The 18,481-nt window shown below is 32.0% G+C and overlaps 1 protein-coding gene across 2 annotated transcripts in view; it reads right to left on the reverse strand.

The window, feature by feature from the left end:
* LOC143055698 (uncharacterized) overlaps positions 1-15,445 on the reverse strand; it is a 36,682-nt gene extending 21,237 nt beyond the window's left edge. For both annotated transcript variants that reach the window (XM_076228853.1, XM_076228852.1), the window contains exons 1-3: positions 15,291-15,445; positions 13,713-13,849; positions 13,183-13,315 (exon numbers count right to left, since the gene is read on the reverse strand). In XM_076228853.1, coding sequence (XP_076084968.1) covers positions 13,183-13,315; positions 13,713-13,849; positions 15,291-15,351 — 331 coding nt within the window. In that variant the 5' untranslated portion in view covers positions 15,352-15,445. The remainder of the gene's footprint in view (positions 1-13,182; positions 13,316-13,712; positions 13,850-15,290) is intronic.
* Positions 15,446-18,481: the final 3,036 nt, after the last annotated feature.

The following is an 18,481-nucleotide window of genomic DNA, read 5'->3' on the forward strand; positions in this document are numbered from 1 at the left end:
TATGACGTATTTACACTAAATTAAGTCTTAGGAATATGATTTATTTATTAGTTGTAATTTGCTTTGTGTACAAAATAAAAATACTAACGTTTGTCTTTTTTACAAGATTTTACTCCGTCACCTCGGTATTCGGCTTAACAGACGCAATATATATATGGGTCCGTGTATATCTGCGTCCATTCGTTTTTCGTTTTGAAATATCAAAAACAAAAAACAAAAAACGAAAGTGTTTTCATTTTTCGTTTTTGATTTCATAAAAACCAAAATGAAAAACGAAAGTGTTCTCATTTTTCGTTTTTTATTTCTTAAAAACCAAAACGAAAAACGAAAGTGTTTTCATTTTTCGTTTTTGATTTCTTAAAAATTAAAATGAAAAATAAAAGTGTTTTCGTTTTTCGTTTTTGATTTCACAAACAAAAAACGAAAAACAAAAGTATTTTCATTTTTCAATTTTGATTTCTCAAAAACTAAAAACGAAAAATGAAAGTGTTTTCATTTTTCATTTTTGATTTCACAAAAACAAAAAACGAAAAACGAAAGTGTATTTATGTTATCTTTCCAACACAGTTTAATTGTCATTCAAAAAATGACAATGTTGTCATTCATTTAAAGGTTGTTAAAGTATACATGCACAGCGGTTGTCAGATCAATACTACTTTAAGTACTATATATACCATGGTTCTTACGAGTTAACATATTTAAACAAACGAATCCGAAGGATGAGTTTGTTTAAATATGTTAATGAGTAAAACACATGGTATATAAAATTTGTAATATAAATAAAATGATTGACAGCTTTGAAGACCTTGAACTAACATTGGAAATTGGTCACGTTACAGTTTTATCCAATGAGAAGTAAGCTCGCGCAAGTCACTTTTGCGCCTCGTGTATAATCTGCGTATTTCATTAAGAAAGCCCGCCTCACAATTTGCAGAAAGAGAAGAAAATGGCAGAACTTCCCGATTTATTAGATTTTGAGGAAAGCGAACTAATTATAATGGCAGCTGAAATGGAAGACGATGTGCATTTATCACAAATTGCAGCCGAAATAGAGGAAGACATTCAATTATCTCAAGTCGCGACCGAAATCGAAGATGATATCAAGTTGGCAGTCTGTTCTCAAGAGATTGAGGCTGACTATTTTGACGATCTGGTTATTTCTCAGGCAGAAAATATAATGGATGTCAATTTGACAATTTCACAAGCAATGAACGTATACGATGTTGAGGGCGAAGAAAATTTTGAACTTGGTTATTTGGCCCGGGAACCAAATACCAGCGTAGTCGAAAACCCCGTGAACCCAGGGATTAATCGTTTTCTACATGTTTTTCTGCTGACGAGATCGATAAACTTATAACTTCACAAACCAACCCGAATACACAAAAGAACACAAAGTGGGCTATAAAAGTGTTTAACGAATGGCGGGCAGCTAGAAGACAAAACGGTGTTGAAATAACAGATTTGTTGGCAATGGATGTTAAAACTATGGATTATTGGCTCCAGAGATTTGTTTTGGAGGCGCGATAAAAAACGGGAGACGAATATCCTTCGAAGTCGTTGTATTACATCGTCTGTGGTTTAATGAGACATTGCAAGGACAACAAATTATTTCATGTTAACTTCTTTGACGAAAAAGACGGCACATTTGCACAATTTCGCAAAGTGCTTGATGCAAGAATGAAATATTTGCTGGCGAAAGGACTGGGGACTAAACAAAAAAATGCCAACGCAATATCGGAGGAAGATGAGGAAATTTTGTGGTCATCTGGTGTTTTTGGACAATCAAATTCAACAACACTTCAGTATACTGTTTTTTATTATGCCTGTAAAATGTTTGGCTTGAGGGGTAGGGATGATCGGAATTTGCAATGTTCTCAGTTTGAACTTGGAGAAGACGGAAAGGGGAAATACATTAGATTTATTGGCCGTACAACAAAACTTTCAACGGTGGTCTGGGTCATATGAAAATTAGCAACAAGGATATAAAACATTATTCTAATGACGGTAAGTTTTGTTTTACTGTTAATTATCAAGATATCGTACAGTAAAAATAATTATTTTGCATGTTGTTCCTTTCATTAAAAAAACCTAAAACAGGTACAATTAAGAATTTCTTGGCAAACTGCTTTAACTCGTTATTTTATGAATTTGAAATTTCATTTAATTATTTAATTATTTGTCAATGGATCATATTTTTAAGGCTTATTACCAAACACTAAACAGTAAAATAGTATTTAGGGAGCGTGAGAAGTGGATAGTGATGATCCTTCTATTTGATCACTAACAAAGTCATGTTTTTTACGATTTTTTGTGTTTGCTCTCAGTTGTATCACGACTGACGAAAAACTGCATACTTTACAAGAGTTATCTCCCATTCACCATAAGTTAAGTGAAAATGAAAAGTCAAAGCGCAAAGCCCGTTTTCGTATTTAAAGTGACAAAATCAACTGAATCAAAAACTTCTGTCATATTCAATACTTGATACAGGAATTTTTGTATGTAGACAATGGTGGATTAAACCTGGTTTTATAGTTAAACTCTCAAATTGCAATATACTCATAAATAAAAGACAATGTAACTGCTTTTAATGAAGATGTATATTTTTATCACTTATCGAAATTGTGCAAATCATGGTACCCCTCCGTTATACATGTACTAAGTTTAATTACTGATTATTTCTTAAAAAGTCGCCATATATACAATATTTGTATTATTTCTAGTTTTATAATTCATTTTCAGGACCTTGGTGTATGGACAACATTTTTGAGACATATCTCAACATTCTTGGTAATGATGGATGTTTTTATCGAAAACCTTTGGCTGTGGTCGGAAATACAATCCGGTATGGAAAGCAGCCGCTTGGTGTAAATAAACTAGAAGGTTTAATGAAAGAGATGTGTCAAAAAGCGGGCTTAACTGGAAATTACACAAATCATTCTGGGAAGAGGACGTGCGCAACAGCATTGTACAAAGCAGGATTAGATGAACAAACAATAATGGATCGTCCTGGACACAGGTCGTCAGCTGTAAGGGCATACAAATCAAAAACTGATGAAATAGAACAAAAAGTGTCTTCTGTGTTAAATCCACCAAGTATTGATACAGTTTCTGTTACCCATAATAAATTGGAAGTTGAGGGGCCTCTTTTGAAGTGTACAAAACTGGAACCAGTCAACACTGAAAACTCCGCAAATTGTCGTGACATTTCTACGCGCCTAAAATGTTTGAATGATATTACTAACACAAGTGGAACTGTAAATTTTAACAACTGCAATTTTTCTTTCACTTAAACATTTGTTGAAAGAAAGTTAATGGGAATTTTCGCAATGGAACATTTTTTTATTATTTTTTTTTAAAACTGAAAGAAGGAACCTTTCGAATTTTTTTTCAACTTACGGGAACTTGTGAAAAGCATTTTTTGTTTTAGTTTAAAACATGTTTCTTGTGATGTGTTGTGTTACAAATGACTTATTGCTTTGTGTTAAAAATGAAACAAATAAATGTTCATGACCTTTCACTTTTTTTCTGTTTCCTAAATATTTCAGATGCGGATATCTTTCAAAAAATGGGGTGGAGCTTCAGCCATGGAATAACATGAAAATTAATATGTTGTACCATAGCTAAGCTCCGCCTTCTTTCCTTTGGATTCTAGTTGAGCTGCATATTTAATTAGCAAAGTATGGTACAACATAAATTTGCATATAATATACCATGGTTTTTCCTAAACACACTTTTTAAGCAAATTATTGCATTAAAACATCAAAGGAAAAAATCCAATTTATGTTACAATCGAAGATAATGTCGACAGATGCAAAAGCCTTTAGCAATCGGAACAATATGGATGCGTGAACTTTATTACTTTTAAGTTTAGAAAGGTCGATCCAAGATTATTAGAATTGATGACCAAGATCCATCTGCCAGTATTTTACGAACTACGAGGACGATAATGTATTTTGCTTGATTTAATTTTCAAAATTTCCGCAATTTCACAATTCAAACTGGGATATTAAATTGGTTTGTCATTAGGAGCCTATAAGGTATTAATTTTGCTTATTTGTGAAGACTATATTAATTTAAGGTGACATTAACTAGAGGTCGTTGATGGGGGATTATGGAATTGGGAATAGTGAACAAAAAATATAAACAATAGAGACAATGGACCAAGAAATAAATAAAATAGCTAGAACAACGGTGTTAAAATGTAATGATCAGAGAATAATTGTCAAAAAGTATAAAGAATAGAGAAATATGGCATAAAATATCACAGAATACAGAAATTAAGAACCCCGAATCCAGACCATCATACTAGTTGCCTTAATGAACGTTAGTTTGTCTCTGGGAGATTGATATTGGTTATCATATGGTTTCTCTTTATTTCTATGTCTATTAATTCAGAAGCATGCTTTCATTATTTACCAACATTTTACATATCACATTATAAAAAAGACTATTATTTTGCAAACTACCATAGATTTCCGGTAATTGTTTTGCATAGACCACACCACATTGGAGTCCCTGTAATTTTTTTTCAAGTGGACCGCAGTTACCCACCCTACCCCATCATTACATAAAAGTTAATAAACAAATGTCTACGGAAATACTTCTGTCCGAACAATGTGTAAAGGGGAGCTTGGTAGCTGATGTCTGCTGGAGAAAAAAATCAAGGTTGCTGTTTAGCTTATTTTTTGTCAAAGATAGGTCCAAAGTTGGGGTCGAACACCGAACCCCATCCTTACCGAAAGTGTAATAAAAATTGTCCTCACTAGGTGCAAAGGGAAGCTGGGTAGCTGGGGTCTACAGTAGAAAAATCCAGGGTGTTGTTCTGCTTATTTTTTTTTTTTTTTTCTAAAGTAGGTCTAAAGTTGAGGTCGTATACCCTACAAAAACCCTTACCAGACAGTTAATAAAAAAATTCTGCGGCAATACTTTTATCTGCTCTAGGTGAGAACGTAAACTAGAGATCTAGGGCCTACTTGATCAAAATTACAAGTTAATTTATAGCACGGATCAATCTTTTTTCAGCTAATAAATAATTTCCTGGCCCACCATACTTTGAATACAAAAATAAACCTTTTGTCCAGTCATATTTAAGTGAAATCCACTAGTTCAGAGGTAGAATGTTTTGTAAAAACAGTTTTGTGTGGCAAAAAAAGTTAAAGCACGAGTGCAACTTTCTTTTCTTTTAATGCAGAATTATTATTACTTTTCATGAACTATTTGACAGGATGCCGATAATAAGGAAAGCTAAATCACCCAATAGTGCAATTTTGCCATCATTAAAAAAAATCATAATTATTTACTATTCTATAAACACTCCAAGTGTTGACTATTTTAAATGTAAAGCGGGCAGTACGCTGTGTAATATATCGAAAGCGATTGATTTTGGCTTTATATAACTAATAATAACATAAGATGTATGTTTCATTATAATTCGTTATTCTGATTGGCTAACTGCACATCTCATTACACAACGAAAATCATTATTCATGATGACACGAGGTCCCACAATAAAGTGCAAAGGTGAATTTAATAAAAACTTGATAAAAATCGTGTTTTCATGATCCTAGCTAAAACATGTAATTATAAATATTGAATGCTTCTTTTTGTAACTTCATAGGGTTGTAAAAGCGTTGACCGTGCATACATTTTCAGAATGAAGCGCTTCCGCTTTTCATACAAAATGTATTTCGGTCATCGCTTTACACCTCAATGAAGTAACAACAAAAAAGCATTCAATTCTTGAATAAACCAGAAATGAAATTTTAAAATCCATTGAAAAGTGTCTTTGACTGCTTAATCATATTTTAAAAAACTGATGATATAGTGGTTATATATTAATAAAAACATTTTAAGTACGTTTGAGTCTTATGCAATATTTGTTTTTATATATTTGAAAACTGACTGCTACCGACTGGTTGCTTGAGCCTGGGGCCGTGTCAATGAAAGTATCCTAGGACATGTCCTAAGATAGGTCTTAGGACATTATTTAGGATGGTCTTAGGACGTGTCTGAGACATGTCTTAGGATGTAAAACAAAGCTGTCTTAGGACAGTCCTAACTATGATGGTCCTAGGACCATCCTAACACATTTATTTAATTGAAAATATATGTAGAGATTTGTATGACATAGATTGAATTGTATTTTAGAACCTATATGTAAATAGAGGGAGGATGACTCTTATATAGAAAACAATTAACGCAAAATAAAAGTTAAAGTTTTTACGGAATACTTATAAATACCTTATTAAATATGATAAAAGATATACATGAATTTAATACGAAAACAAAAGTAAATGGTCACAAAACTTTGTGATATTCGTGCTGCAATTGTAGTACATAAACTAGTTTTGTCCTTAGGTCCACTCGATTTCATTACATGTATCGAATCAGGATTAGGTAAAAAAGAAGTAAACTTTTTCCCATATTTGAATTATTTAAAATATGTTGCTTATGATGATAGTATTGTTTAGTCTTCAAAAAATGCAGCACGAAATAATTTAACATAATACAATTAAATCTTTAACAAACATTAAACAATATTTTTTATTATTAATTTTGTCTAATGATAGTTTAATATTGTATTAGTATTTTTAGTATTGAGTTTATGCCATATTTGTTGTTTTTATGACGTTTTAGAACGATGTAACCTTTAGGACTATCCTAAGACACCTAATTGTATATCCTAACTTTAGGACCAAATTTAGGACATATCTTATTTTAGGAGACTTTCGTTAACCCGACTTAGGACTAAGACGTGTCCTAAGACCATCCTAAGACATGTCTTAGTACTAGGACAGCTTCGTTAACACGGCCCCTGGTCTCACAAACTCCGCATTTTCAGTACAGCCGATTACATTGAGTGTGTAGACAAAGGTAATATCTTTGGATCGCTTTTTTGTTAGCTGAACTATGAAGTAACTAGGTAAGGTATACCACCCTCCTGTAGAAGGAGCCTAGTCCTACAGACAGATTGATTGGTTATTTGTCGAACTAGTCTACTCTTAAAGGGGGGTAGTTTACCTTACCTAATAATACAAGCAAGCTAACCAAGGATAGGCTACCTGTGCCTACACACTCAGTGCAATCGGCTGTATTTTTTTTACATTACAGGTTGCAACACCTTGGTGAAATTAACACTACAATACAAATTAAGGATTCTCAAATGATCATGACTTTTGCTTGTAGTAAAATGATCAATCAATCAATCAATCAATCAATTTCAAAATTGAGAATGGAAATAAAAAATGTGTCAAAGAAACAACAGTCAGCCTAACCAAAGAGCACAGCCGAAGGCCACCAATGAGTCTTCAACACAACGAGAAAATCCGGGCTTCAGCTGGTCTCTAAATAAAAATTTATACTAGTAATGTGAAAATGGACGTCACACTTAACTTAGACAAAAAAAAACATAAAAAAACTAACAAAGATCAGAGTCTACTGTCTTGGGACAGGCGCAAAAATACGGGGGGCTAAACATGCTTTGTTAGATCTCAACCCTCCCGCTATACAATTATATCTAGCTCATGTAGAATAAACAAACACACAACAATATGCACAGAGAAACTCAGTTTAAAAGAAATCCGAGTCCGATGACAAAATAGTAAACAAAAGAAACTACACAAAACGAATATGATTCATAAATTAACAAAGAACTACTAGCAGTAACTGACATGCCAGCTCCAGACCCCAATCAAAAATATCGAAAGAATATATAGATATAAGAAGATGTGCATGGTATGAGTGCCAATGAGACAACTCTCCATCCAAGTCACAGTGTGTAGAAGGAAACTATTATAGGTTAAAGTACCCTCTTCAACACGAATCCTTGGCTCACACCGAATAGCAAGTTATAAGGATCCTCCAAAATGACGAGTGTAAAACCATTCATAAACGGGAAAACCAAAGGTCTAAACTCTATATATAACTAGAGGCTCTGAAGAGCCTGTGTCGTTCACCTTGGTCTATGTGTTTTTGGTGATGGTGATGTGTTCGTAGATCTTACTCTACAAAACATTGTTGATGCTTACAATTATCTCTATCTATAATGAACTTAGCCTAGTAGTTTCAGTGGAAAATATTTTGTAAAAATGTACAAAATTATGAAAATTGTTAAAAAATTGACTATAAAGGTCAATTACTCCTTAAGGGGTCAATTGACCATTTTCGTCATGTTGACTTATTTGTAGGTCTTACTTTGCTGTACATTATTGATGTTTACAGTTTATCTCTATCTATAATAATATTCAAGAAAATAACCAAAAGCTGCAAAATTTTCTTAAAATTTCCAATTCAGGCGCAGCAACATAACAATTAACAGGTTGTCTGATGCATCTGAAAATTTCAGGGCAGATAGATAATGACCTAATAAACGATTTTACCCATGTCAGATTTGCTCTTAATGCTTTGATTTCTGATATATAAGCCAAAATCTTCATTTTACTCCTATGTTCTATTTTTATCCATGACGACCATCTTGGTTAGTTGGCAAGGTCACCGGACACATTTGTTATACTAGATATCCCAATGATGATGGTGGCTAAGTTTGGTTGAATTTGGCTCAGTAGTTTCAGAGGAGAAGATTTTTGTAAAAGTTACGACGACGGACGACGGACGCCAAGATATAAGAAAAGCTCACTTGACACTTCGGGCCAGGTGAGCTAAAAAACGAGAAGCGAGAACGACATCAACAAACGACAACTACTGTTTTTTGTGTGATTTTTTTATTACTAGACCAAATATTTCATGATTTTTTATTATCTAGGACTGTATTTTTGATTAACAATTGATAACCAAGTTTAATAAAATCATATGTGTGTATAGCAAACATATTAACTTTGGCTTGAAAGACGCCTGTTTAATTGTTTTCGACTCGCTCTGCTCGGTCGGAAAAATTGACAAGAATAAAATCCTAAGATTGAACGAGTTCGTTCAACAATCTTATTAAAATTAATATATATATGAATTTTCTCATACACATAAGTATTACGAAATTAGAGATATACATTTTGATTAGATTAGTTCGTCTAATTTACAAATGTAGTGTTATCTGTAGTAAATTTACTGACTTCTTTAATAAAGGATTTGAATAAGAATGTGTCCATACCACATAAATGCCCCACTCGCACTATCATTTTCCATGTCTAGTGGATCGTGGAATTGAGGGTCAGAACTCTATATTTGGCATTGAAATTAAAAAAATCATATGATATAGAATATGTGAACTGAGTTTCAAAAAAAAATTATCTGTACATTAACTTCACTTTCAAGTATAGAGATGTGATTTTTTTTCTAAGACAAGTGCTTGTGACAATCCAAAAGAACTTCCAGTCATTTGATGTTCAGTACTTCAGTACTTTGATTGTTTGAAAACGATGTATAAATAACCTGCCACATTTGGTATGTGTTTTTGTTAGACCTTTTTTTTCCTTCTGTTTTGTATCGATCTCATACGTTAAGCCCTTTTCCGATGATTTGTATAGTTTGTTCTTATGCTGTGCTGTAACAAACTGTTTCTGGTTCAGGGGAGGATTGAGCGCTCACAAACATGTTAAACTCCGCCATATATTGCATGTGTCTGTTCCAACCCAGGAGCATGTAGTTCAGTGGTTGTCGTTTGTTGATGTCTTCATATTTGTTTTTCGTAATTTATGTTGTTTTAAAATAGGCCGTTATTTTTCTCAATTAAACTGTTTCATATTTTTCATTTCATGGACTATTGTAGCCGACAATACCGTATGTTTTTTTCTCATTGTTGAAGGTTATATGGTTGCTTGTATATAATTGCTTACATCCACTACATTTGAACTTTGTGGGATAGTTGACTCATTTGCAATAATACCATATCTCCCTATTAAAAAGTTGAGGGGGTGTATTTCTTTGGAAAGTTTCAATGTTTTTCTCCCAGGTAACCCAGTTTGAATAGAATATTTTGACAATTTGCTGTGCTCTTGGATTTGAATTAAGAGCCAACCAGAGCTCACGGCCTGTTGGTGGGTAGTTGATGACTATGGTAAGCTCTGGATGTCTTTTTGAGTATTACATATATGTACGGTGATTTGGTGATGACTTCATGTCATGCATTGTCCCATTACTTTAAATAGACAGCTTATCAGTCAACCTGATCTATCAAAGTAGCTCTCCTAGCCTTTTGTATAGTCAGACGAGAAACAAGATATAAACTGACTTAGCTTGGTATATACATTTATATTTAATATACTCATATAAATATAAAAAAAAAGAAGATGTGGTATGATTGTCAATGAGACCAAGAGACCAAAATAACACAGAAATTAACAACTATAAGTCACCGTACGGCCTTCAACAATGAGCAAAGCCCATACCACATAAGAAGCTATAAAAGGGCCCGAAATAACAATGCAAAACAATTCAAACAAGAAAACTAACGGCCTAATTTATGTACAAAAATTGAATGAAAAACAAAAATGTAACACATAAACAAACGACAACCACTGAATAACGGGCTCTTGACTTGGGACAGGCACATACATTTAGAATGTGGCGGGGTTAAACATTTTAGCGGAATCCAAAATTCAAGTCAAATTGATATTCTAAAACAATATAAAAATAAAAAGGTGTAAAAAAAAATTATTTTAATAATTGTTGAAAACATTATTGTGTTTGTGAGTGGAAAACTGCTTGAAATTGTAGAAATATTCGAAAGTAGCTCTCTCGTTTTGTTCTGCAGCTACGTTAAAGGAACATCAATCAAGTAATCGATCTTTATGACTATGGATTCAATATTCAATGGTATAAAATATCATGTTCTGCTTGTCGTACACTCAATAATACTTAAGTTGGAATAGATCTACGAAGACTCAAGAACGGGCATGTGTGGTTTGGCAATTGTACATGCCCACGGCACAGATGTCCAAATATTGCTCGGAAGATGTTTTGAGAAGTTACGATGCTACCGGACATGGAAAATTAAACTGTTACAGTATATTACAGAACACAAAACTGGCTATCTTTGCTGTAAACACAAGTTAAAGCTGACAAGGGTTACATTAAAGCTAAAAATCCAAATGCCACGGCATCAAATAATTAAAAAAAAACATATGACCTAGGCCTTTAGCATTGGAGGGCTAAAACTAGAATTGAGCCGTATCCAGGTCCTAAATAGAAAATAAAGAGATGTGGAGTAAATGTACACGGGACAAAATCGCACACAATATATTGAAAAAATACAAATTATTAATGAACAGGACTTTTATTCCTGTTCTTTATCTTGAAAGTAGCGGGAGGGTCTTCAACGAGGAACCGGACCATTGATACTCATTATACAAAAGTAACATGGGTTAGTGCATCGGACTACAAGAACAGAAGTTCCTGGTTCGATCCATGTTCCGAGGAGAACATTGCCAATCCACTATTAATAAATATGTTTAAACTAACAATAGCCACACACTTGACTATGTAGATTACATTGTTTTTTCTTCATCCTACATATGTCTTTTGATACTGCTTCTACATGTAAATACTAAAAGTCTTACACTGTATCTATATATTTTGCTCCGAGACCAGAACATAACAAAATAAATAAGACAAAACTTGCGCTTTAGATTAAGAAAAGGTCCGAAAATTTTGTAAATTTTTTTCCAGTTCTTCCGGGGTCCTTGAGCCCTTCCCTCGCCAAAATATAGTTTGCTTTATTTGTAATAGAGGCTAGTTAATACGCTTCTATATTATCATCTTATATCAACCTCTCCAAACTTAAAAGTTAAGATCACGCATCCTTAGTGTTTAGATTGATAAAGTCTTTTGCATCCGTCGACATTTTCTTCGATTAAAATAATATTGATCTGACAACCGGTGTTCATGTATACTTTAACGACCGGGCTAGTTTTCTTGTTAGTTTTAAAAGTAGTTACCTCCCTTGTTAGTGTGATGTTGTCATCAATCTATGTATTTGTACCACCTTTATATAATATTATATTGTACAATTTAAATTTGTGATTCGTTTAATATTTAAATATAATAATTAATTCTTTATCAAAGATATAAACAAGGTAATTTGAAAGTCTTTGATTACTTCATCACCGTAGTTCAATTCAGAAGTCATGCGGTCTATTTTGTCTACATTATGTTGAATGAATACCGGAGTGTTTACATTAGCAACATTTACTATCAATGACTGTACATCAAGAAAAGAAAACATTTTACATTAAAAATCGAGAAATAATTAAAATTATATACAAAACTTTATGTTCACCCTTTTTGTATGTAACAAAAATCGACAACATTGTTATAATTTCATTGTCTGAAGCACCTTTAAATGAATGACAAATGACAACATTGTCATTTTTTGAATGACAATTAAAAACAGTGTGGAAAAGATAAATTGAACACACTTTCGATTTTTGTTTTTCGTTTTTTGTTTTTGTGAAATCAAAAATGAAAAATGAAAACACTTTCATTTTTCGATTTTAGTTTGTGAGAAATCAAAAATGAAAAATGAAAATATTTTTGTTTTTCGTTTTTCGTTTTGTGAAATCAAAAACGAAAAACGAAAACACTTTTGTTTTTCATTTTGGTTTTTAAGAAATCAAAAACGAAAAATGAAAACACTTTCGTTTTTCATTTTGGTTTTTAAGAAATCAAAAACAAAAAATGAAAACACTTTCGTTTTTTGTTTTTTGTTTTTGATATTTCAAAACGAAAAATGAATGGACGCAGATATACACGGACCTATATGCAGGTATTATTATATTATGGGATGCATATATTTTAACCCTATTTGGGATAAATTTCTATATTGATCTGACAAAACGTACGAGCTTAAACTATGTTGATAGGCTGCTTCAAATAAAATCTCTATTTAGCTCATAGTAAAAACAAATAACAGTTAGATGAAAAAAAATCTGTAATTCTTATTAGTCCAACCCTTAAGCATCTATTTAAATACTACCAAACCCAAATGTTGAGAAGATTAAGAAAATCAATGTTGCTATTTTCTCTTTATGTGGAACTCAGCTATATACAATGATTGAAAAAAAGAAGTGTTACAGATAAATTTTAGTTCATTTTCCTTGAATCAAATTAGAAATAAAATGAACCAGGAATATCTCATTCGCGTATCTCAACGTGCAAATTAAGTAAAGATCACCATCTCATTATATAATATCGGTGTAGAGGAAGAGGAAATATATACAAACAACCTCTTACCTGTATAAATAGAGATCCTCCATGGACCACCACATGTCTGACGTTTATTGCCTGAGCATGGCGTTTTACAATCACATTCTTTTCTTTTTCTGCATTTTCGTAAAACATTCCCACAAAAGCATTCGTATCCATACTATAAAAATTATTATTTTTTTATTATAAGTATCACCTTTTTGTTAACATAATCTAATCAAATACAAGGTAATGCAAGGTATTTGCCTATCTCAGAGTAATAAAGTATATATGTCCTATGTCCTTCTTATGGTTTAAATACGATAACAATCTAAAGTCTAAGGAATAAAAACTACGACTCTGAAAACGTTTTGTTTTGGTACTTATTTGTTTTTTTAGAAACGCTCCTGAGGCTTAATATTGATATTACCCCTGGGACATAATTTTTGAAAAATGTACCATATTTATTAAAAACAAGGGTTGACTAAAATAAATGTTTCGGTGAAGAGAAAAACTACTTTAATCAACCTTATTTTATATATTCATGAACACAAACTCCTTACCTATCAATGACTTACCTCAACACCTGCAAACTTGAATCCTTTTTTACCACAAAACTGTTGGCATTTTTGAACTGTCATACCTTTGTCTTTCAGTACTGCTTTAGGTAATATTCTAGTGCTGTCATCTTGATAACAACCAATATATCCTGATTCTTTAATAAATGGAAAAAACAACTATAGATTTAATATTTTCAAGATAAATTATGCTAGGTTTCCTGTTTCATTAATGTGTAAAATGTCAAAGATGGGTTAAGAAAATCATCGTTTTATTGTACGATAATCGTTGATCAACGTTACACAAGTTTTCTTGATCGTCCGCGTACCAGATGAAATTTCAAAGCAAAAGGTATTATAATGCCAGTGTTGGGGCCCTTAAATTTGAAAACCAAAAGTATTAAAATATTTACTAAATAATGTTCTTCAAATATTTATAGGACATTATCTCTTGGACAGCAGTATTTTTTATTCATTTCGAAGCCTTTTATAGCTTACTTTATGGTATGGGTTTTACACATTGTTTGTGCAAGGTCGAACGAGAACATATAGCTGCTTACATCTACCTCAATTGGTCTATTGCGGATATATGTTTCTTTGTTGACACTGAGAAACGTTTTATTCCGACTCTGATGCTTAAAAATCGCTTAAACAACAACAAAAAATGCCATCAAAATCAAAAAAAATATTTCATCTTTCTGAAACACAAAATGATTTAATTTTTATATCTCTAGTGGATGCCAAGTTAAAAAAAATCAACTGCACAGGGTAGTCTGTACTCGGAGTAGTTTTTGAGGTCGAAACACATTTTTGTCCATTTGTTATAATGAACCTTAAACTCGCAAAAATCATTTAATAAATATAAAAACGAAAGCAATGCGCATGTATGGAATCATATATGCTTATTTCCTTTGTCTATATGCCATTTTGTCTAACACATTCAAAAACAACACATATATTATTCCATGTAAGCCCTTAAAAAGTTTTAAGTAGTGTGTGTTGATGTGTAAAAGATAAAAGAAAATTGATTTCCGAAATAAAAGATAATTGTGAACAATTTTATTATATTTTGAAAAAAATATACAGTCAGTAGGAAAAGAAACATATGAAAAGAAAGTTAGAATTTTGTTTGTAATAGCAACATGATACACTTTTTTGCACAAAACATTATTCTCTGTAAACTGAGAGTTGGACCTTAATGTTTATCATATTTCTCTTAAAAACCCTGCGTAAATTATTTATTATTTTTTCCAATCTAATATGTATGAAACATATTCTGCTATTCTGTAACTTGGAACAACAACCCCAACACTAACCCCTTTTTCCAACGAAAAAAAAACCTATAAAACAATCAAATTAAAGAATAAAAACAAATAATAATTAGAATTCAGCTAATGTCGATCTATGCAATAGTACATAACCGATGTTCAAAACCTTTTTCTTTAAATTAATTTTGATTTTTAATTAGAATGATCATTGAGTGCAAAGGCACAAATTTTCAAAAGTATTTAATTTTAAAAAAGGAAGTAACTCTAACAAACCTTTCAAATATCTACATACAGATAATATTTACATAACATCTTTAAAATTTCAACTTACCGACTACTACCTGTAGGACTGTCACAAGCAACAAAAGGAAAAATCCCAGTCGTGCCTCCATGATTCCGGCTGTTTGAGTCTCATGTGATGCAAAGTTGCTTATGTACCCTTAATAAACCCACGTCTGGACACGTACATTGATCAGATATATTGACGTTCGGGTACGTATCTGTCAATCGAAGTCAATTTTATATTGTCTTTCCAATTTGAAAAAAAAGGTTTTAAAAGAATTGTCGAAACAGGTTGTGTTGTTTATGCATAAAATATATAAAAAAAAATTGACAATAAAGATTTATGATTGTATCAAATTGAAAAAAAAACAACTTGTATGTATATTTTTTTAATATGTTAACACAATCATCAGTAAATTAAAGGAAGTAACATGAGTTGAAACAGGTTATGGTGATTGTATCTTCTAGTAGGTTATAGGCTATCTATATTAAAATGATACTATTGTCCGTCCGTAAATATTTATCTAAACATACATGTCTAATACCTTCTCATATATCTGATTTTATCATTATTTAATGAACACCACTATCATGCAATTGTTTCCAAATATTGCATCTTCTTGTTTTGGCTACGTAACACATGTTTTAATTGTATTAAATACAATTATATTTCATCGATGTGATAACTTACACCGATACATGTTGAATTTGAATATTTTATTGCTTCTTTTTTTTCGAAAAATTCTTTTTGGAAGTTACACATGTAAAATAAGGCAAAACGAAAATTGTTGATAGGTTTAAGCTTGAGAATATTGTTTGAAATTGAAATTTTTTCCATAAACGAAGATTTGTTTTATTCATCTTAATAATCTGTATGAACTGTGTTATATATATTTAAGTGCCAGTCTTTGTAAACGTCAGGCAATTTAGAAGAATTTCAAAACATGACTGGAAATAAAAACCAACCGATTTAACCATCCAATTTGAAGTTACGTTCATCTTGAGGTAGGAATGGTAGGTCTTTCGTTTCTGTGTGTCTGGTAATTCGAGTAATCTCCAGATAACTTTCGGTTAGAATGATAACAAATTACTTAGTTAGCTCCCAAAATTGGTCATTTCTAGTGCATTTCAACCAAATTATATCTTGAATTACCAGAACAGGAAAAGAAAACAAATGTTATATTTGTGCACTATTATACAAATTGTATACATTGTATTATTATTTATCCAATATAAATAAGAAGATGTGGTATGAATGCCAATGAGACAACTATCCATCCAAGTCACAATGTGTAAAAAGTAAACAATTATAGGTCAAAGTACTTATTTTTTCTCGTCTTTAATATGTATGCAAAAAATACCACTAGACGGCATTTACATTTTTGAAATAGAAAACAGTATGTTTTTATGGAAATTAGAAAGCCAAGCTCCAACATTTTACGCTAGAATATATTCATGACTGGGATTTCATTTGGTTGATTTTTTACTGCTGCTGATAATCTAGTGACAAAACATGACATCCCTTGAAAACACTGAAAACTGGATCTCGTCAATGTTTAGTCATTTTTCACAAGGACGCTATTGATTATGAATTCACAAGAAATGTTCTGGTAAATAATAAGAATAATACAAATAAATTGAAATAAACACAAAACCACTTTTCAACAAATGCTCCGGTTTTTTTTATGAAAATGTGAATAAGAAAAAAGACATTTTTAGGCTTAAAAACCTACTTATACTAGAGTTTGTAACTGTATATAAATTTGCAAAGGACAACATTATATATTCTTAATAAGTCACAAAAACATATTACTATGTTGAATAAATTCAAATCTTTTCAATTTAATGATAACCCCCTATTCTGAACTATTCTGAAAACATTTTGCCATAACCTTGCAGTATTAAGATTTATAAGAAATCACTGTGTCCTTTTTATAACGATCTTTACAACCGAGTACAGGGACTCATAATCTTGTCCACTTCATTTCATGCTACCTTTGTTTTTCCAGTCAATAATATTTTACGAATCATATATATGACCGTGATAAAAACATAGAAGCAAGAAAACTAAGAAAACAAAGGTAGAAATGATTGAAAAATTCAATGTTAACCCAAATAATTTACTAAAAGAACACCCCTCCCCCCTCCACCCCCCCTTTACACACTACGTCGCAATCCAACATGTCTGAACTCAAATAAAGATTAAAATTGAGAATGGAAATGTTTGTTTACATCACGAAATATTTACTGTATGAATCCATATCTGTACAATAACATGAAGATCTCTGACAATTTCTTGCATACCTCATGGCGCATGTTCGGCACTCAAAAATTTGATTTTTTACTTTAGTTTCATGATATAATTCAAAGAAAACATATTCGAAGTAATAGACTCATCTGAAGCCATAGCACCTCCCTCAAATTTTATTTGATGATAAAACTTTTAACCTGCTGTTTTGTTAGCACCTGTTCTTAGTCTGGAACCTGATAATTAGTGGTTGTCTTTTGTTGATTTGATTCATAAGTGTTTTATCGTTTTTCGTTGTCTCGCCTTGACGGAGTCAAAAAGCGAGACATAGTTATGCTGTTTCAGGTTTCGTCGGCGGTGTCAACAATGTTATAGTTTGTGATTAGGTCTAGTTTATGGTGAACCACAAGTGGTAGGTCAATCATATTTGGTATGTAGTTGCATAAACATTGGCACATCTCTTTTCAATGGAGATTATTTGGCCCTGTCCCATTAGTCATAGTCTATTAACTTTGAAACTTTTGCTTATTTGACATGTATTAGCTTGTGATTAGGTCAGTTTGTGGGGAACCACTACAGGTAGGTCAATAATTTTTGGTATGCAGTTGTATAAGCATTGGTATATCTCATTTCTATGGAGGCTATTTGGCTCCGCCCCCTTAGTCATGGTCTGTTGACTTTGAAAAGTTTGCTAAGTTAACATTTGTTAGTTTGTGATTAGGTCACTTCAAGGGTAACCTTTAGTGGAAGGCCAATGTTAATTTGTATTCAGTTGTATAAGCATTATCACATCTCATTTCAATAGATAATATTTGGCCCCGCTTCCTCAGTCATGGTCTATTGACTTTGAAACTTTTGCTTGGTTTACATATATAAATTTGTGATTAGATCAATTTAAGATGAACTGCTAATGTTAAGTCATAGATATATGGTATGCTTATTTATTGGCATTTGCAGGAATCGTTACCATGTACGTTATATTAGCCCATCCT

Source organism: Mytilus galloprovincialis, chromosome 12 (assembly GCF_965363235.1).
Source record: "Mytilus galloprovincialis chromosome 12, xbMytGall1.hap1.1, whole genome shotgun sequence".
Taxonomy (NCBI): Eukaryota; Metazoa; Mollusca; class Bivalvia; order Mytilida; family Mytilidae; genus Mytilus; species Mytilus galloprovincialis.